The sequence below is a fragment of the Leptidea sinapis genome, chromosome 19, assembly GCF_905404315.1.
Source record: "Leptidea sinapis chromosome 19, ilLepSina1.1, whole genome shotgun sequence".
Lineage (NCBI taxonomy): Eukaryota > Metazoa > Arthropoda > Insecta > Lepidoptera > Pieridae > Leptidea > Leptidea sinapis.
In genome coordinates, this window is record NC_066283.1 from 6396269 (window position 1) to 6419089 (window position 22821).

The following is a 22821-nucleotide window of genomic DNA, read 5'->3' on the forward strand; positions in this document are numbered from 1 at the left end:
TTAATGATCATTTATAACTACTAAGACAGGACTGTGTATTTTTTGTATATCTATACATACATTTTATTATAGTAATATTTTTTTCCTTACCAAGTGCAAAACGAATTTTCAGGCGTGCACTTTTGGATTTACCAAACTTTTTAAATTAACGTTATAAAGCAATTAAAATGTGTATCATTCTAACGCTGAAATCAATTCAAGATTCTATTAATAAAGTCGAATCATCGAACCACAGAGTGCGAATGAATCTATCAACGGCCATATTAGTCACTTGGCGTATATGGCAATGTAGATGTTGTTCGCCTTACTGCGATGACATCATCTCAATGGTCTTGCTTCAATATGAATTTTAAATCGCCTCCTTGCTATGTACTTACACATTTACGTAAGCCTCGACAATATATTGTAGCTTTTACCTCGACTAACATGGCGGAGAGGCAAACTGACGACCATATGGCGACAACGGTATTCAGGCTAAATGTTTAATGAGAATCGAAAAGTCGATTCGAATAACCGGTACAATACGTTCTCTACATATAAGGAGAGATACGCCAAAGTTGGAAGACGTAGGAGGCGGTTGTCAAGGCAACCAGATAACTGGTCTTGCGTAATTCAGCCTGATCAAAGATATATTATGCATCCTGTAGCCGCTCGACGGTGCGATGCTTCATTATGCTTCATTGTTCTTCGACCCAACCCATATTTGTTCGCGTCTGGAAGTAGCACATTTACAGATTGCCTGCATTGAAGACTTATAACCGGTTCGAAAGTAGTTTTACTGAGGCGCATTTACAATGGCAGCACTCTCTAAACATACCTACCTACCTTACTGCAAGTTGCAGCTTGTCCTTATTTGTTTTGATTTTTTGTTGATAAACGAGCTTATCTGATTAAGTGATCACTGCAGTCCATGTACACTTGCAACAACAAAGGAATCACAGGATCGTTCTCGGCATATTAGATAGTTGGATGCGCTTTTTTAAGGTTCTCATGTCATATCGAAAGGAATATCAATGCATGGTACTTTCTTGTGGGAGAGGACGACAAACCCGATGAAATATGACGTTAGTGTTCTACCTTTTGCGCTACCCACGCTTTGTGTAGCTTAGGAAGTCCCATAAAAGGAGTTCTGTTGAGAAACGCCTGCGCACATATTATATTTGCTGCTTCTTTCAACAACGGTTGTCTTTTTGTTCTAGTTCTGGGAGATCATCTCTGACGAGCACGGCATCGACCCCACCGGCGCTTATCACGGCGACTCAGACTTGCAGTTGGAACGCATCAATGTTTACTACAACGAGGCTTCCGGCGGCAAATATGTGCCCCGTGCCATCCTCGTCGACCTGGAGCCTGGCACCATGGACTCTGTCCGTTCTGGCCCCTTTGGTCAAATCTTTAGGCCAGACAACTTCGTGTTTGGACAATCCGGTGCCGGTAACAACTGGGCCAAGGGACACTACACAGAAGGCGCTGAGTTAGTTGACTCAGTTCTTGACGTTGTTAGGAAAGAATCTGAATCCTGCGATTGCCTGCAGGGCTTCCAACTTACACACTCCCTTGGCGGTGGTACCGGCTCTGGTATGGGCACACTACTCATCTCCAAAATCAGAGAAGAATATCCAGACAGAATCATGAACACATACTCCGTTGTCCCCTCGCCCAAAGTATCAGACACCGTAGTCGAACCTTACAACGCTACTCTCTCAGTCCACCAGCTCGTAGAAAACACAGACGAAACCTACTGCATCGACAACGAGGCGCTATATGACATCTGCTTCCGCACTCTCAAACTCTCCACCCCTACATACGGTGACTTAAACCATTTAGTATCTCTCACAATGTCCGGAGTCACAACTTGCCTGAGGTTCCCTGGTCAGTTGAACGCAGATCTCCGTAAACTAGCTGTAAACATGGTCCCCTTCCCCCGTCTCCACTTCTTCATGCCAGGATTTGCACCACTCACATCCAGAGGAAGCAGACAGTACCGCGCTCTCACCGTACCCGAGCTGACCCAGCAAATGTTCGATGCCAAGAACATGATGGCTGCCTGCGACCCTCGCCACGGCAGGTACCTCACCGTCGCTGCCATCTTCCGCGGTCGCATGTCCATGAAGGAAGTCGACGAGCAGATGCTCAACATTCAGAACAAGAACTCGTCATACTTCGTCGAATGGATCCCCAACAACGTCAAGACCGCCGTGTGCGACATCCCTCCTCGTGGTCTGAAGATGGCAGCCACCTTCATCGGAAACTCGACCGCCATCCAAGAGCTGTTCAAGCGCATCTCGGAACAGTTCACCGCTATGTTCAGGCGCAAGGCTTTCTTGCATTGGTACACTGGCGAGGGTATGGACGAGATGGAGTTCACGGAGGCGGAGAGCAACATGAACGACCTGGTGTCGGAGTACCAGCAATACCAGGAGGCGACCGCCGACGAGGACGCAGAGTTCGACGAGGAACAAGAGCAAGACGTAGACGAACACTAGACCAGCAGCTTACGCGAGCAGCAATATAATTTGCCATTTTATTCCGTTACAGCAGTAACAATAATGATTCCTATTCTGTTTATAAAATTCAAGATCCGCTTTCTAACTTTTAACAGAATGCACGATTTAACAAAGTACCGTTTCTGACTTTTGAAAGCATTTATATAATACATTCCCTTCCATTTCGACCTCAGTGAGAATTTTATGATCAATATTAACAAGCCTATGCTAAGTACGACTATAGCAGCGTTAAATTAAGATAACGGGGTGTTGCCAACAAATTTACCTACTGCCTATCTGAATAGATTTTTCGTGATGGCTATACAGTCGTACTTACATAAGGTTTTTAATATATTATAATACCTAAAGAGAGTTTCTAAGAAAGCTACAAAGTTTGTAATGCTAAATTTTTGTAAGTGAATGTCAAGTATAATTTAATGTATAATAAAGAATATTATTTATTAACAATCTTGTTTTATCTTATAACCATTTTAAAACTTTCTTGTATTAGTTATAGTTTGTACTAGTTATTTGTCAAAATTCGCCGAACGCTTGTTCGACCCTCCGCATGAAAATTCATTTGTTTCAACATTTTATTTGATACTTGACCGGACAAGTACTAGACTAGAAAATAATCATTTATTTGATGGGACCAACCACAATTATACAAAATAATTTAACTATGGTTGATATTAAATTGATTAATCATGATAAAATATATTTTTTGTTATTTGAAGATGATATTAACAAAAATATATTCATGAGTATTCTCGATGGAGGACACATAGCAAGAACTTATTCGATTACATTTAAAATACCTAGTAAGGGCAGGCCTAGGTACCTTCATGTATGACGTACCTAAATGTCTATATATATATATATATATATATGAGTTGTATAAGGCAGCGAATGCCTGCATAATATGCCAAATTTACAATTTGGGACATAATACATTTTCATGACATAATCACCTTGTAGAACAGCCATGAGGTAATAAGGTTTCTTATCACATGCAGTTTTGTTATCACATAAACAGATAAAAGTACCTGCTCATAGATAGATGACGTACTTTTACTAAGGTGGCGTTTCTACTATTCAGACTCTCGAACCGAGCATTCGGACTACAGACTCGGACCTTACTCGTTTAGTCAAAGAATACGTCAAAATAGTTTAATGTAAGTTTGTCCGAGCGCACGTGGATCACGGTATCCGATCCGAGCGTCCTCTAATATGGTTCTATTGATACGAATTCATTTTAAAGTCGAAGCATTTTATTAAATCAAAATTACATCATGTAAAAAAAACACTATTTATACTATTCGCTTTCTAAATTTTTCAAATTACTTGTATACTTTAATATAGGGTGAAATTATTCTTATCACAGAGTCGAAAGACCTTAAATTGTAATTGCAGCTTTAACATTTTTTTCTGCTTATCCCTTTTATGATTTTTTACTTCATCTTTTAACCTGTATGCTACCTCTCCGTAGCAACAAGTCAATTGTTTTCATTGTATTCGTGTATGGAGATTGGAGACAAATGCTGCATCGACGCTGCACTCGGATTTACACAAATCCGATTGCAACCAGAATCCGAGTATAGGTACTGTTATGATAACTATGTTTAGTTCATACAAGTAAACTAAGATAGTGAGAACCCCGCTTAATGATAAAAAAAATGTTTCTAATATATCTGTCAAATATCAGGCAGATAATGTGTCCTTTTAAAAGTTAAACCTTAGATAGGTATTAGGTAAAAAAAAAGTTTACACATAAAGTCCAAGTCAAAGTCAAATAAACTTTATTCAATTAGGCTATATTACGCGCTTTTGTATCGCCATTAAAAATATTTAGGTAATTTCAATTACTGAATCTACTATGTTTTATCTATATGATCGGAAAAAGTAGAGCTCGTGAGAAAAACATTAAAAGGAACTCAACGGCCACTAATTTCAATCAAATAGAGTATTTTACAATGGCTGTAATATACGTAAAACAAATTAGGTGAATTACATTAAAAAAAAACGTGAGTAAAGCCGTATTAATAAAAAGGCAATTGTGTGATTTTATGAAACAACGATGCAAGTGAAACTATTTTTCACAAAATAACATAGGTATTTATCAATATAGGAAAAAAAAACAAATTTATATATTATGTTTTACATTTTCATAAAATAAAAGTCAAGTCATATCAAGTGTGTGGGGTTCGAACCTACTCTGCCACCCGAACGCAATTGCACCCAATATGCAAACTATAAGCGCCGCCCGACCATCACGCGACATGCAACACACAGACGAAACAGTTTGAGACGATGTAATAAAAGTTTCACTTTAATAATTTAATAAATAATAAAACAAATTAGTTTATAAGGTGCTGCATCCAATAGATTAATCGTGTTTAAATAATATCAAATATTTCATAAAGAGAAATAAAAAGAATAAGCCGTATAAATATAAATTATCGTATATTGGATGCATCAACCTTTAGAACTTGAATTCATTCGTGTAAGGATACTTCTTGAACATGATGGTCGTGATACTACTGATGTGACAACATAGTCGTTACTTGTTTTCTGTTTTTATGCTACGAAGTATCTACTACCTACCAAATTGATATTAAATATAGCTGTATTGATGCAGATAACACACACACCGACATACTATCACGTACAAATTTAATTGCTCATAAAACTAACGGGGGCTTTTCTTGCAATCGAGTTTATTGAAAAATTATTGTAAGTGAAGTACCTATACACGAAGTGGCAGGCTTGTCTACTCTGTGGTACCAAATATAAACTATTATCTAATCTATGGCTGTTATTGACTCAATGCAAAACCAAGGTCACGGAAACAATAAAAATAAATAAACGTCATTTCGTCAATTCACGCCATCTGTTCCATGATTGCATTTTATGATTGTAATAAGTGGTACAGATAAGATCAAACTATCAGTAATTAATGTTTATTTTGTTGGATTAATTGGATTATTCAATTATTAAATTTATTATAAAGATCTCAGTGACTTAACTGCAGTATTGTTATAAAGTCGACCAATGATAAAATATGGTAGTTGACATCATCTACCTTGTGCCTATTTATAGAAATGCCAACATGTTGTAAATTGTAATACCATTCGTACGAGACCTCTAGTGCCGTTAGTGAACATGATAACGGAGGTTAATTGGATTCAATGTTGCCAGTGGATACTCACCCTAAAACTGTGGATAATTATTCACTTTACACAAAGATTTATGTCTTCCTTTTCACTTTATGTGGAGGTATAAACGTTTCTTTAATTCGTAAAATATGCTTTTAAATAGATAAAGGGAAGCACTGTCATCGCTTCTGACAGAAAAAGCGATGGGAAACTTGCAGTATTGATTCTTGCGCTCTTTTAATAATAATTACATTTATATGCCTAATACACATATTTAGTACCGTAATATGCTGCCACTTTGCCTGGATTTTGACGTTCGTATCTCGCGACCTATTTATTATTAAAATAGACCTGGATGGATCACAGACCTTATGGCTTGTCAGGTAGAACTCAATTTTTTTCATTCACGCTTTTTTTGAATTATCAGTACACAAAGACGCAGGCATAGTTGTATGTAAAATACTCAACTTTGCCTAGAAGGATAACTCGATACATATTATACATATTGTTCTAGTATTTTTTGTCCACGTGTAAGTATTTTTTATAATACAGACTAATTTAAATCTTAGTAAAATTAAGAAGGCTAAGGCCCTAAAGTTGTGTCAATCAAGTTTCCAAAACACTCCACAATATTGCCTGCCAACTTATTTTAATAAAAACCAGTCTTTTAATTAAAAAAACAAAGAGCATGGGAAAAAGACAGTATATTCTTCTCGTGGGGTGTAATTCCTTCACGAAAACACTGCATACAAACAAACAGCTAAAATATCAAAAGTTGCAGGATGCCAAAAATATCCACCCACTCCAAATCCAGCCTTTGTCACACAACTGACGGAGTATTAATGGAGGTACAATCATAAATAATGAAAAATATGTTGCCCTAATAATTATTATTAGTATTACCGAATGGTAGAAAACGAGAAAAAAGTAAGCAAACGCGATATATCGTATTAATTGAAAAGAAAAAGGCAAATTTGTACAAAGTTGCAGCGTTATACGTCACCTGGCTAATTCCAAAATACAACCAAACTCTAGTCCCAGACTGTGAAAATCAGCTGCATTATATTTATATAAACACGGTGTATGTAAAAAAGTGTATAATATATCATAATGAAGAAGCCTTCTTGAATTAGTAAGCAGTAATTTCTTTTATATCATTTCTAAGCTCCTTTTACCTATACAACTAGCTAAACTCATTATAAACAGTTACATCCTAATTAACTTTATAATTAACCATTAGATACTTTATATAATTTATCTACAACTGCACATTGTATACTTATCTACTTATATACTTATATTTTACCTAAAGAAGTTCGCTGTTCGCGATGTAGATGAAGGAAAGAAAGCGATAATTCACAGGCCAAGTCTTTACGTATAAATATGAGTTTAGGCGTGTAGTAGGTACCTCCCTATAAGGAACCTTATGTTTAGTTTTCTGATTAGTTTTTATTTCGGAAAACGTAGGTAGGTAAGTGTGTTGCCACGCTACGACTGAGTGAGCCAAATCAATTCAAAATCAAAAATATACTTAAAAGTGTCAATCTCACATTATAAGGCCCATATTCCATAAGGCGTCAGAAATTGATCATTCCTTGTGATTCATATCGGTACCTACCTACACTTGATTACGATTTAATAATTGAGACACATTGTGGAATACGGGCCTTAGTGACTGATAAACATACAGACGAGAAGACTTTTTATGCGGGTGGTGAAGAAGTAAGACGTGTGAATGATTAGGTAATAGGTAGTAGGTAAAAATTAACATAGTCATAAAACTGACAACACTGCACGGGTCAACACTCAACACAAAATGGCGGATTCGCGATAATAGAAGTTATGAATTATGATGTCATCCGCCGCAAAATCTATCAGTGCTTCATAGTACGATTAATTGGTATTCGACGAATTAGCATAACAAAGTACAATTTTCTAGGTAAGTATAGAAAAAATATAAAAACAAAATTTGGAATTGTTTGAAATTGGCATTTAAGACCGATACCTAATAATAGTTACAGTACTGTACTTATGTCGCTACAATAAAACTTTGCTCTGAGGATATAATAATATTGACGCACTTTTACACAAATTATCTGGCCCTATAGGTACAAGACAATGATATATTTAATACAATATACTTACTTAAACATTCATAATTACATATAAACATCCATGACTCAGAAACAAACACCCATATTCATCATATAATTAATGATTGCACCTACCGGGATTCGAACCCGAGCTTAGTAGTCATGGTCATTAACCATTCAGCTATGTGGGTCGTCATATAATAGGTAAACAATGTAAAGACCGCTTCACATTCTCGCGAGATCCTCGTCTATAATCTCAATTCTCAGCAAGAATCTATGCTTCATTCTCGGCGAAAGCTTCTTTGGGTATATTGCTTTGGCTCGCAAAGTTTTAAATACACTATTCTCAATACACGATGACGATAGACGCAGAAGTAACTGCTGCTGCGACAAGCTTATTTGTTCTGTTGTCTAGAAGCAAGAGGCTCGGTCTAGACGCATAAATTATCTAAGTCTGTACATATTGCACTAACCTGCAAATTTTTTGTGCCTATTTGAAGCGCCATTCGCGAGCGTCCAGAGAACTAATTTTGACGTATAATACAAATTACTGCGAAGTAACGTACAATACTCTGAAGTATATTTGCGTTTTGAATTAATTTCGATCGTTTTCCGTGTTATTTATACTTCAAGAATCAACGTAATAATTTTTTTTTGTAAATTGTTTCTCACCATCTATCGATTTTTGCTGAGGTTGTCAGCACTAGTTTTAATACCGCAGACTCTCGCCATATGGCCAACAGCGCCAAAATGGCGAATATCAAACAGGCTAAAAAGCACGACAGCCGCCAGTTTAGTGGTATATAGTAGAGGTCAGTGACACATTGTGGTTGCTGAGGAATAAAATGCGGGCCATGTGCTTTATTATATATTTGAATTGAAATTGAATTTATTGAATTTTGATTTGAATTAATACTTCATCAATGATATCATAATGATCTTTAGCGAAAGCGGATTGTACAAATTGAGTTCGGAATACAAGTACAATATACAACAGCTGTTAAGTGAAACTTTAACAGAATCTCAATTCGACATTCATATTTGGTTGTATAATACGATTCTTGTCGGTGACTAAGCGAACTTTCACTCGGCGTCGATCATGTTTGCCGCTTAATTTTTTAACTGACATCAGCTTAGCCTTCGGATCTGCCCACGTACCACCAACGCTTACATTACAGCGATCGCAAACGTAAGCTGTATTAAAAATTACTTTGTACAAATAAGTAGTAAATGGCGTGTAGGGGCGGGTCGTTTCCTTCCTTAAGTTTTTGAATGAGATAAAGTGACGGATAAGATGTTCATCTAATGGTAGGTGGTAGGACGTTTAAACCCTACACATAAATGATGGTAGGCTGTCGTGTAAATAGACAGTCTACCACGGAGAACGTAAATCGAAAAAGAAGAGGATAATTATGGCGACAACTAATGTAAGAACTAATTCACTAACCTGTATTGAATCCAGAGTTTCCTAAGGAGTAATACTCGCAGATTAGTATTCGTGGCTTGTCGCAGCAGAGCGGATAAAAACAGCAATCAAGAAAGCTTCCATGGTATAGTCGGGAACCAGATTGATGTCACAACCGATTCTTCAAAATATATATACTTAAAAAAACTTAAATAGTTATAGAATCAATCACGGCAGACAGACAACTGAACTGTCTTACTGTTTTTGGCACGCGAGTCGATTCTTCTTCACCAGTAGGTGATAAGCCTGCCTATTACAACACAGTATCAAGATTTTTGATTGAACCTGAAATTCTGAGCGGCATCAGAATAATTGCACCCGTCACTTTAAGGCTCAGATCTATAGATTGTACTTAGACTTTTCACTTACGTAAAACTTAGCTGAGTTTTTTTTTGCAGAGGAGGAAAATACATTTATGTATTGAAGACCCCGAAACGGGGCCCATATGACGGACTCGTCGTCTAAGCGGACACTTCCTACCGACTAAAAATCGATAGCAACATAGGACGTAGGCCGTGGGGGCCGCAAATACTACGCAATAGTCGCGGGGCGTCTCTTAAGGCGACACTAAATGCCAGCGACCTTGAGCGATATGAGTTCACGGCTGCCGGCCCGACGTCTATGTAACAAAGACAATATTTTCAAAATTCTTGCGTGGAAAACAGTTTATATGCTTACAATCCTCGTTATTCACTACTAATCTGAATAAATGAACCTACACAAAAAAGTACAAGAGATAAGAATAACTTTTCTGAGGGAAGGACCAAAAAAATGCGTCACGCCATGCCAAAAAACTTGTTTAACTTCAAAGAAAATTGGTAGTTCAAAAAGGCTCGGCAGTGTTAACTATGACCAATAGCAAGCATTAGCAACCTACAAATAAGACTTAAGGATATGTGTAACAAGATTAAGTAAGTGTTCATAACTCGAAATTCTATACTTTCACCACAAAACTTGTCTAAAACACCATGTGTGCGTGTTTTCTGCTTACTCTTCGCCTTAAGGAGACTCGAACCTCGGACCAGCTGTGTGCTTGTGGGAAGGAGATTAAGCTTAGCTGAGTGTTAGCTTAACAATATATTTGATTTCATTTTTATAGTCATTTGACAGCTGAGATTATGCTTACCTTAAGCTAAGACAGCCCAATGCAAAAGTTATTTTTTTTTTATGAAAACAAGGAACGAGACGAGCAGGACGCCCATTACAATGCAGTGCCGCTCAGGATTCTTGGAAACCCGAAAAATTCTGAGTGGCACTATAACTGCTCTCGTCACCTTAAGACATAAGATGTTAAGTCTCATTCGCCCAGTAATTTCACTAGCTACGGCGCCCTTCACACCTACTGCTTGACAGCAGTAACAGTAACAGCAGTGTTAGTTAACACTTAAGTTAAATTAATAGTAAGTAGTTATTTTGCCAATACGTCAACGAACGAGGGCCTATTATTTTTAGCCGTTTCTCTCGAGAGTTCTAGAAAGGAGAAACAGTCATCTAATTCGTTTCACAGTCCAATGCGGTGTTTTCTTAGGCCCGGTTCACATTATTCTCGTCCAGTAATCCAGCGAGTTAATCCAGTCCAGCGCTGGATTGCTACTGGAATAATGTATTGAAACCATTAAATTAAAATATTAAAATTATATTAAGTTTTATATTCTTCTTAGCATAAGGCATACAAATAAAACAACTAAAATAGTTTAATTCCTTTTATTAACATTAGTCGTCAGTATTATCATTTATACTAGATTCGTCCGACGTCCTTCAGTAGTATTAATTAAAAGTCTTGTGCCCATTAATAGTAATCAAATTCAAATTCAAATATTTTTATTCAAAATAGGATTCAAAATCACTTATTGATTGTCTAAAACTACCACCCATTCGAAATAGACTGCCTCAGACCTGAGAAGAACGGGCGCAAAAACTCAGCGGGCTTTTTTTATTATAAAAATATGGATAACAATGTAATATCGTACAATAAATATTTATAATTAAAGAGCCTGAGGGTGTTCGCTTCATTACCAGTCTGTGGTATATCTTATAGAAACATTTCCCACACAAACGTATTTAAACAATTCTTTTACATTTCGTAACACATTTGTTTTGTACATTTTCTGGGATCATATTGTAAAAGCATATACATCGCCCAATCAAAAACTTACTAACTCGACTTAACCGATTAGTAGGCATAACAAGTAATGTTTGTTCCTAGTGTTAACATCATGACTGTCACACTTTCTAGCAAATTCCTCAATGTGCTTATGAACATATAGAACATTATCAAGAATATATTGAGAAGCAACAGTCAATGTTTCTTTCAATATCAAATGCAATGACACGGTCCCAATCAGATTTAGAGAATCAAGATTCAGTCTGATCTTGGATTCAAAGATATTGCTGGATTGCTCTACCTACCTACTTACCTACTTGCCAAAAGCTCAACCAGGCTATCTCTATCGTTCTGAATAGTTCTCTCCACCATACTTGCCCAGATCTCGACCGTTAAGTTGCACCCACTCTTTTTGAGTAATTGCAATTTTTTTTTGTTATGAATTGGGGGTTTGTATTGTTTCTTTCAACATGCCCTTTTACTTGTGCCCATATAAGTTATATGGCGTTTTATTGGCAGTGTTATATATTATACGATTATATTTTGGTTTTCAATATTTTTGACAATTCTATTTCTCGCAAACTCTGATCTTTTAGACTGACTAGTGGTTATTACAATAATACATTTATAATTATTATTATTATGATAATTTACAAGGGTCTTATTACTAAATGCATGACCATCGGAGGGTCCGGAGGGCACCTCACACCAATTCACAATTGGTTCGCCGACGTCCTCGGTATGGTGCGGACGATGGTAATAATAATTTTGTGCGGTGGATAATGCGTCAAACCATCGAATATGGTCTGCTACCAGCGTCCGATGGTTAGGCGGTACCAAATTCGATCATGTGCTTACGTTATTATTTTAGTCGGCAGTACATAGGTACTTCTCATCATTCTTTGGTCTAGGCGAGTAGGCGCTAGGGTACGATTGCTACTTCATACTTGCCAGTTGCCTTGCTAGGCGCCAGTTTGCAGCTGCAACTTGCATATTTACAATAATTTATATAACCCGAAAATTATTGCAATTCTTAAATATATTTTCTTTTTTTATCTATTATATATTTTAGCTTACTTTTAAAATTGTCTTAATCGGGTATGAAAGACAAATTTGTAGGCTTATTGTTATAGTTTACTTTAAGTTTTAGCTATAAAATCCATGTTTTAATTTAAGTTAGTAAATAGGTAACTAGTTAATATTTTAATGTAAATTTTTAAGGGTAGAGAGTAGAAATGGATAGCAAATGGCAGCACGTGAGTTTTTTTTTCTGAAGGCAGGTATTTGTATATTGTTTGTTCAGCTGTGTGAATTACACATTTGGTTCATAATAAATTAATTTATGATTTACTTAGGTAACAAAATAGGTTTATTCGTTTCTTGTTTATTGCTTTTTTAATCCCACTCAGCATCAAATTGTGAATATAATGATATAATTGTATTATTCACGGATGAAATATGTTGTAAAATTATATCACATTTTCTAAATTTTATAGTTACTATCTATTATATAAATTTTATTACATTACTTTATGCAATTTGTTTGTATAAGTATAGAAAATGTTAATTATTCCTAAAACTCAAAACTTAGATAATATTGAAATTATAACATAAAAATAACTTTATTAATAGTACATTGTAAAATAATTTGTAATAGTAAATATTTCCTAAGTTTTTTTAGAATTTAAAAGTTATGTTAAAACAATTGTAATGCGAAGAAGGTTTCACTTCCAGTGTGCACTTAACATAACATTGCCTTCCGTCTTTTGCCACGTGTACATATGTATCATCTTATGCTGAAACCACGTATTCATCACAGACAGACTCATCTCCACACATATATCTAACAAGTATACGCCGTTGTCATTCACACTCTTATCCCCAAACGTCCCAAGCACATTTTCATACCCATCACGCTTCACTTCAACCCTTGCATTGAAATCTCCAAGCATGACAATACGTTCATTCAACTTACGCAATAACAAAACCTCTCTCGTTTGTTCCCAAATTTTTTTACTTTCCGCCTTACTATGGGAAGAGTCCGGAGCGTATACACCTACCAAAAATAGAGGTGTCAGACCTACTTTCAATCGGACCCAGATAAGGCGGGGACTTACGCACTCATACTCTCGCATGCATTCTGACATTCGCTCTGAAAGAAGTATACCGACGCCTTTACTGCCATGTAAGAACATGGCAGTAAAGATAATGAAGACATCTGGAACTCCCGACCATATTTTTGTGAACGGGCCGCGCTTCAGCATCTCTTTCCCCTTACGTTTTGTCTCATTCACACACAGCACATCTAATTTTCTTTCATTCACTAACTCGTAAACTTCATCCAGTTTCTCATTCATTCCTCCTCTAACATTCAACGTCGCAAAAACGGCATTCCGATGCCCACTTTCCGCCCCGGCGAGAACGTCGCCGCCTACAGCTGTTAGGTTGCTCACCCCAGAATACGAGGAGCAGCATCGTCCTGCAGATACAGGAGGAGGAGGGGATTCTCCCGCTCTGCCGGTTTTTTTTTCAAGATTTCCTTCTCTAAGATTGGAGAAGTCAAAAGCTTGATGATATTACAGACGTCAAAATACCTTAGTCGACTTTTACGACGGCTCGGTAAGAGTGAGGGAGGTCTATTCTACTCTGCCGGATGCCCCACGGCTTAGTATTGAATGTATTATAATACAGAAAAAAGCATGTTTTTTAGAATTTTTGTTTGTTTGTTGGTTTGTTTATTTGTCTGTGCTCGCATTTAAGTAACGACTATGCCGATTTGAATGCGGCTTTCTCTGATGTGTTTTTGCCAAGCTTCCGTAACGTTTCATGATCTCGGTTCTCAAACAAAAAATAACTAACTATGTAACGCGAATAGATAAATAATCATAAAACGTTATTCGTCATATCGTAATTCCACGCTGTTAAAAGATAAAGTCAGTACGCATCAACATGTGAAATATTTTTTGTTAGGTACTAGGTACTACAGATGTATTTTTTATTACCAAAAAGACTCTTCTTATACAAAAGTATTAACAACATCTATGACAACTCCTTTCTTGTGTCTATGTTTATTTTTAAGAGTACCCACGTAAACCTGTGAACTTATTTAAAAACCTTCTCGCAGAACTATTTTGGGGATCAATTCACCTGTGTCGCGATTATCCAAAATTATAAATGCTTAGACCCATTCAGTGATTCGTTGCCAAGGTTTCGCAAATATGTAAAAAAATGTATTGTAAATAAATAATTTATAAGTATTCTTGATTTGTTTAATACGTTTATCTTGACTTGTAGATTTTGTTAATTTCTTAATTTCATTACATTATAGAATGATAGTTTTATAACTTATTCTTATTTTATATAACTATTTCACACATATTTAGCATGCGGTATTTACCTTAAAAGGTAATGCATTTAGTAATAAGACCCTTGTAAATTATCATAACAATAATACATTTATATTTATTATTATTATGATAATTTACAAGGGTCTTATTACTAAATGCATTACCTTTTAAGGTAAATACCGCATGCTAAATATGTGTGAAATAGTTATATAAAATAAGAATAAGTTATAAAACTATCATTCTATAATGTAATGAAATTAAGAAATTAACAAAATCTACAAGTCAAGATAAACGTATTAAACAAATCAAGAATACTTATAAATTATTTATTTACAATACATTTTTTTACATATTTGCGAAACCTTGGCAACGAATCACTGAATGGGTCTAAGCATTTATAATTTTGGATAATCGCGACACAGGTGAATTGATCCCCAAAATAGTTCTGCGAGAAGGTTTTTAAATAAGTTCACAGGTTTACGTGGGTACTCTTAAAAATAAACATAGACACAAGAAAGGAGTTGTCATAGATGTTGTTAATACTTTTGTATAAGAAGAGTCTTTTTGGTAATAAAAAATACATCTGTAGTACCTAGTACCTAACAAAAAATATTTCACATGTTGATGCGTACTGACTTTATCTTTTAACAGCGTGGAATTACGATATGACGAATAACGTTTTATGATTATTTATCTATTCGCGTTACATAGTTAGTTATTTTTTGTTTGAGAACCGAGATCATGAAACGTTACGGAAGCTTGGCAAAAACACATCAGAGAAAGCCGCATTCAAATCGGCATAGTCGTTACTTAAATGCGAGCACAGACAAATAAACAAACCAACAAACAAACAAAAATTCTAAAAAACATGCTTTTTTCTGTATTATAATACATTCAATACTAAGCCGTGGGGCATCCGGCAGAGTAGAATAGACCTCCCTCACTCTTACCGAGCCGTCGTAAAAGTCGACTAAGGTATTTTGACGTCTGTAATATCATCAAGCTTTTGACTTCTCCAATCTTAGAGAAGGAAATCTTGAAAAAAAAACCGGCAGAGCGGGAGAATCCCCTCCTCCTCCTGTATCTGCAGGACGATGCTGCTCCTCGTATTCTGGGGTGAGCAACCTAACAGCTGTAGGCGGCGACGTTCTCGCCGGGGCGGAAAGTGGGCATCGGAATGCCGTTTTTGCGACGTTGAATGTTAGAGGAGGAATGAATGAGAAACTGGATGAAGTTTACGAGTTAGTGAATGAAAGAAAATTAGATGTGCTGTGTGTGAATGAGACAAAACGTAAGGGGAAAGAGATGCTGAAGCGCGGCCCGTTCACAAAAATATGGTCGGGAGTTCCAGATGTCTTCATTATCTTTACTGCCATGTTCTTACATGGCAGTAAAGGCGTCGGTATACTTCTTTCAGAGCGAATGTCAGAATGCATGCGAGAGTATGAGTGCGTAAGTCCCCGCCTTATCTGGGTCCGATTGAAAGTAGGTCTGACACCTCTATTTTTGGTAGGTGTATACGCTCCGGACTCTTCCCATAGTAAGGCGGAAAGTAAAAAAATTTGGGAACAAACGAGAGAGGTTTTGTTATTGCGTAAGTTGAATGAACGTATTGTCATGCTTGGAGATTTCAATGCAAGGGTTGGAGTGAAGCGTGATGGGTATGAAAATGTGCTTGGGACGTTTGGGGATAAGAGTGTGAATGACAACGGCGTATACTTGTTAGATATATGTGTGGAGATGAGTCTGTCTGTGATGAATACGTGGTTTCAGCATAAGATGATACATATGTACACGTGGCAAAAGACGGAAGGCAATGTTATGTTAAGTGCACACTGGAAGTGAAACCTTCTTCGCATTACAATTGTTTTAACATAACTTTTAAATTCTAAAAAAACTTAGGAAATATTTACTATTACAAATTATTTTACAATGTACTATTAATAAAGTTATTTTTATGTTATAATTTCAATATTATCTAAGTTTTGAGTTTTAGGAATAATTAACATTTTCTATACTTATACAAACAAATTGCATAAAGTAATGTAATAAAATTTATATAATAGATAGTAACTATAAAATTTAGAAAATGTGATATAATTTTACAACATATTTCATCCGTGAATAATACAATTATATCATTATATTCACAATTTGATGCTGAGTGGGATTAAAAAAGCAATAAACAAGAAACGAATAAACCTATTTTGTTACCTAAGTAAATCATAAATTAATTTATTATGAACCAAATGTGTAATTCACACAGCTGAACAAACAATATACAAATACCTGCCTACAGAAAAAAAAACTCACGTGCTGCCATTTGCTATCCATTTCTACTCTCTACCCTTAAAAATTTACATTAAAATATTAACTAGTTACCTATTTACTAACTTAAATTAAAACATGGATTTTATAGCTAAAACTTAAAGTAAACTATAACAATAAGCCTACAAATTTGTCTTTCATACCCGATTAAGACAATTTTAAAAGTAAGCTAAAATATATAATAGATAAAAAAAGAAAATATATTTAAGAATTGCAATAATTTTCGGGTTATATAAATTATTGTAAATATGCAAGTTGCAGCTGCAAACTGGCGCCTAGCAAGGCAACTGGCAAGTATGAAGTAGCAATCGTACCCTAGCGCCTACTCGCCTAGACCAAAGAATGATGAGAAGTACCTATGTACTGCCGACTAAAATAATAACGTAAGCACATGATCGAATTTGGTACCGCCTAGCCATCGGACGCTGGTAGCAGACCATATTCGATGGTTTGACGCATTATCCACCGCACAAAATTATTATTACCATCGTCCGCACCATACCGAGGACGTCGGCGAACCAATTGTGAATTGGTGTGAGGTGCCCTCCGGACCCTCCGATGGTCCGGCCGTACCAAATCCGATCATGTGTTTAGGCTATAAGTATACATACTTGATACTACATAGAGTATAGACCGCTCGCCGCACCCATAGCGAAAAAAAAGATGGCCGCCGTCGTATCTTTACCGGATGTTGATCGGCAGCCGCCCAGCCGGCCGGCATTAAAACCCTATTACCAACATAACCAAGAATTATAAAATTACTTTATCAATTGAAAAACTAAACCTCATCCGAAGGTAAAGCTTATTTGCTTTTTAATATAAAACTATTAAACGTATTTCAGTAATGTAATGAATTGGATGAGCTACCATATATCATAGATAGTATTTAATCAGTATTGGAATGATTTCATGATTACGTTGGCAGAACTGATATTGCCAGCGCGCAAGCGCACCAAATAAGATCTCTAGGGATGTCCTGTTTAACGTATCGATATCGATTTATTATTTTGTTTTTTAGTATCACGATATGAAGTATTTAAATCGAATACAATTTTACACTTCTTAAACTTAATTATGACTTAATTCAGTATATTATATGTTATAAAATCACGGTGCATACATTACTATCGTCTCGTTATGAAACATTTGAATGCTTATTAGTAGTTTAATACTACCTTGAACAAAAATTATCATAGTATTTTTTCAAGTGAAACATGGTATGAGCACCAATGTTACATAGAAGTCTGATGTTATCCATGTATCTTAAATATAACATAGACATCTTGTTCCGTTCTTGCTATACTTAACTCTAATGCACAAAGCAATATTGTACTGTGTGTGTTACTTTCAATAAAAGGATACGAAGACAAATTTGTAATTACTAAATAAAATTCCGTTAAACACGTTTCCTTTTTTGTTTTTTTTTTCTAATAATGTGTATTAGTTGACATTATTTAACTTTAAACATTTTTTGGGTCATTTTGTAGCAGTTTTTTTATATTATAAATTCACTTTGATGTGGACATCGAAATGTCCATTATATGCACGTGAAGCTTGTCTAGTTAGAACGGTTCTCGAATATGATAAGTATGTCGTTATTGATTTTGTATTTTTATTAGCTGAAACTGGCTAATTCCAGTCGTAAACAAATTTGTACTGTAATATTGTAGTGAAAAAAATTCAGCGTGTGTACCGCATTATATGAAGAAAAACAAGGAACCACTGCAAATGGAGGTTTTGGTGGAGGACAACAATGAAACCTGTGTGGTACTTCAATGAAAAAACAAATCAGCAGAATAGGTTATCAAATCAGCACAATATCCAACAGTATTACTTGTGACTATGTACAGCGATCGCATATAGCTCCTCTTGAAATATGCTGGTCTCTTTGCCTAAAGCTTGATAGTGTTTGACTTTAGGACCAAACACTCCAGCTTCAGTACCGGCTTCATTTCTAGAATCATCCGTTTACCATTTGATGGTGTGTTTTTCAAGGTTTATTGTGATTTCATATAAATAACGAAGCATCCTTACATAAACAATGAATTGAAGCTCTAAAGCTGGGTGATATTTATTATGAAATATTTAATTTTTAAACCACTTTTAAATTTGAGCACAATATTCTATATTAGATGCAGCACCTTACAAACTAATTTGTTATGTGTATTACAGCCATTGTAAAATACTCTATTGATTGAAAAGAGTAACTGTTAAGTTTCTTGTATGTTCTCCTCTAATTTTTTCCGAACATTGATAGATTGGTAGATTCAGTAATTGAAAAGACATATTTATAGTGACGATTCAAAAGCGCTTACCTTTAGCGTCATTGAATAAGTTTATTTGACTTTGAACATTTTTATTGTGACTTATGAGCAGTTGTCCATGATTGTATAAATTTTGTAAGCGTATTAACCATTTTAATTCAGATTCATAGTTTAACTATATACCAAAAAAAAAAAAGATATATAAAAAGCTGAAATTCTGTAAAAAATATTAATACCAAGTTATTATAGTTTTTAGTTTTTTATCTTTTAACGTTTATATTAATGTTGTTTAATATTTATCCACTGAGCGCTTGTAAGTATGATATTGTGTAGGTTAAAATTAAAAAAAAACTTCATTATGATTTTAAATTAAAAAGATTTAAAACAAAATAATAACTACAAATATACTTTAAAATAAAGTAACTAAATAATAATTTTCTTTACAATACTTGGAAGTCGCTTAACTATCTCGTTACTGTGAAACTAAAAAACACCTCTTCCTTTTTTGATGTCAGTTTCAATTGTCCACGGCGTTTTTAGAAAATTAAAAGATAAGTAATAAAAAAGGACATTTTCTACAGTAGCGCAATATAGACTAAAGAGTGACGCAATGCGACAAATATATCGATACATTTTCGATAGGCATGCATCACTATACAATACGTTACATTACAGAGAAGTTGCTCATAACGGAACATTATTCTTTGAGCGACCGCGAAAGAACGTGGTGCGTGCGGAACAGATTTATATTCATATATTGTAGTAAAGTAATTTATAATATCAAAAAATGAGGGAAATAGTTCACATCCAGGCTGGTCAGTGCGGCAACCAAATTGGTGCTAAGGTAAGCTTCTTTTTTCAAAATAATTTGAATTGAGAACGTTGGTCATGTCGCCGCCGGCATTTTGTGACGCCATCAAGCATGATTCCAAGCTCAAATGATTTTACGTTTATTCTGGATTCTTTTACTTTAAATTGTGAACAGTAACAGTGATAATAAAAATTAAGCATTTACTCTACTTATACTATATATCTTTCGTAATAATATTATAAATGTACTGGTTGTATGTTCGAAATAATTTTTCTCTTTTTAATTATGTTCAGAAAGTAATGTTTTTCGATTAATTTACTTACTGTATACTTTATTGCACGGTTCATGTAGAATGAATAATTTTGACGCTGGTTTGAATAAAATGGTTGATGACCTCTATAGTGCAGTAGGTATACATTGTGGACACGTTTGCAGATTATTCATCGTTCGGCGTTCTATCAGTAGATAGTATTGTTAATTTGTTCGTATAATGGGGATATTTTGACCCACGCCATATTGCTAGCGTTACTTCGGCAGCTGTTGTTTCCCGCTTGAAAAAAACCGTTAATAATAGGGCATCGGTTGGCCTCAAGGCCAAGCTAACCCATCGATAAAGGGCGTCCAATAAAATCGCTGGAATATAGCGTCATTTTCAAAAATGAGTCGTTGGACCAGCCTTTTTATTGTTTTATAATAGTGATAATATTTAACGTAATCAATTATCTTAATACTAAATAATAACTGCGTTTTTAAATCGATTATCTCGGTCGTGATAAACCCAATTTCTTTCAATAAAAAAAAATCAATGTATAGAATCGAGATGTGGAACACGGCGCATGTCATAAGTTAGTTCGTTCACCTCTAACACTTCCGTGGACTAAAATAATCAACCATTATGTGAAACTCGTCTGTTTTTCACACATTTGACATGTTCAAGAAATCTTACGAAATGCTGATGAAGATTTGAAAAAATTTGAAGTTAAATACCATGTGCCTTTATTATGTAGTCTCCTGATGCCAGTAAATTTAATTTCTCTATTCATTCATGATTCATTTTTATAAATCTCCAAGTTATGCCTTACTCATTGAAAAGGGATGCAGTTTTGGATGGTTGCCAAAAGATTCAAGAAAGAAAAATGTTAACATTAAATTCTTTGTCATGCTGTCTTTCTTATTATGGCTTCATATTATTATATGCGCTTCTCTTCTTAATTAGGGATTAAATGTTTCCTTTAATCAGCTTTATGTGATTAGGCAATAAATTATCAAGGGTACCAAATTAGCATTACAAGACGTGCCTTGAACCTACCTACATTACTTGCTTAATATACATAAGAAATGAACTCGCTCCAATATCTCAACATAGCAATAAACTATATCACTAAGGGAACTGCCATATTAGTCAAACCTATACCTCTGCACCTTAATGAAGTCGTAACAGTTTGCAAGTGGTACGGCCACCAACAGGGTGCTATATCGACACTGTGTGATGAAGACATTCTTCTTAATTATAGATTTGTGTCCACCATACCATAGTTACATTTCACATACTTTCTAAATTTTTTATTACATAAACTTCAACACCATCATGTTTGAAGGCTAATTAATTGAAGTTTTAAATTATGATTCAGTAAATTGAAATAATTACTTAACTTACTAAGGTAAACAATATTGGAAAAAAAAATTACATGGGCTATATGATTTTTAAATGAGAATTATGCAAGTAAGGACTATTATTTAAAAAATGGTTCATAAATCCCTTGTGGGGGAATGTTCACACCACCATTTAGTGGTTTTTCACTATACAAGTACACTCTGATGACTACTTGAATGCTACACACATGATCTGAATGCATTCTAAAACCTTTACTACCTAAGTTGTATGAGTGTACTCAAATAGTAAAAATAAACAGCTTTATAAAGTTTGTTAGTAGTTAGAATTTAATAAAGTTCTATTTATTATTAAATTAATGTCAATACAATTTAATGACTACAAGTACTGGTCAAAGAACAAATAAATTCATGCAAGTCAACATATTTTGAATCCTTTATACCTTTACACCTCCCACTCTGGCTCCAGAATTGGCCACTGCTGCTTGAGTCTGGCCAAAACAATCATCTATTGTTCTATACACAATAAGTTTTTAGTCATGAATCATTTGAAGATTTCTATATTTGTTTTATTACTGACAATGAGTTTTTTGTATCAACAAATTTAAGAGCAATTAATATCAACATAACTATCTTCATAGTCAATACCACCTCTCTCCGAAGTTGAGCACTCGGCAGTTTACAAAGTATTTATATAATATGTAAAATGTCTCGCTGTCCATTGCTGAACAAATCCATAATGACCTAGAAGTCTTACTTACTTGTTTTTTTTCTTTTGTCACTTTACATGTCAAGAGTTTGAATGTTATTATGCCTTTAGAACACAATATAAAACCTTTCATTCACTTTGTTGACTAGTTTGTCTATCAATGCCCATATTTTTGTTTAAATATTAGTTGCTCTATGTATATAATAATATTTTCCTGAATGTGTTCAATATATTTGTATTAACTGTGGAATCTAGTTTTTGTTCAGAAGCAACCAATATTTTTGGTTTTGATTCCTTGAAAGGCCTGCCATATTGTTATCATCCCCTAGTGCTTCTGCAACATTCATTCTAAAGTTTCTGGGTTTGATAGCCCTATATATAGATTTTTGATTAATATATATATATTCACCTAATAAATATAAATTATTCAGATTTATATAATTTATGC

General features: G+C 35.0%; 1 protein-coding gene across 2 annotated transcripts in view; it reads left to right on the forward strand.

The window, feature by feature from the left end:
- The window catches only part of LOC126970005 (tubulin beta-1 chain), a 35690-nt gene that overhangs the window by 10898 nt on the left and 1971 nt on the right, over positions 1-22821 (forward strand). The window contains exon 2 of one of the 2 annotated variants that reach the window (XM_050815684.1): positions 1200-1686. In XM_050815684.1, coding sequence (XP_050671641.1) covers positions 1200-1686 — 487 coding nt within the window. Of the gene's footprint in view, positions 1-1199; positions 1687-19912; positions 20087-22821 lie in introns of those variants that run through there. The other variant, XM_050815683.1, reaches the window with a different exon arrangement.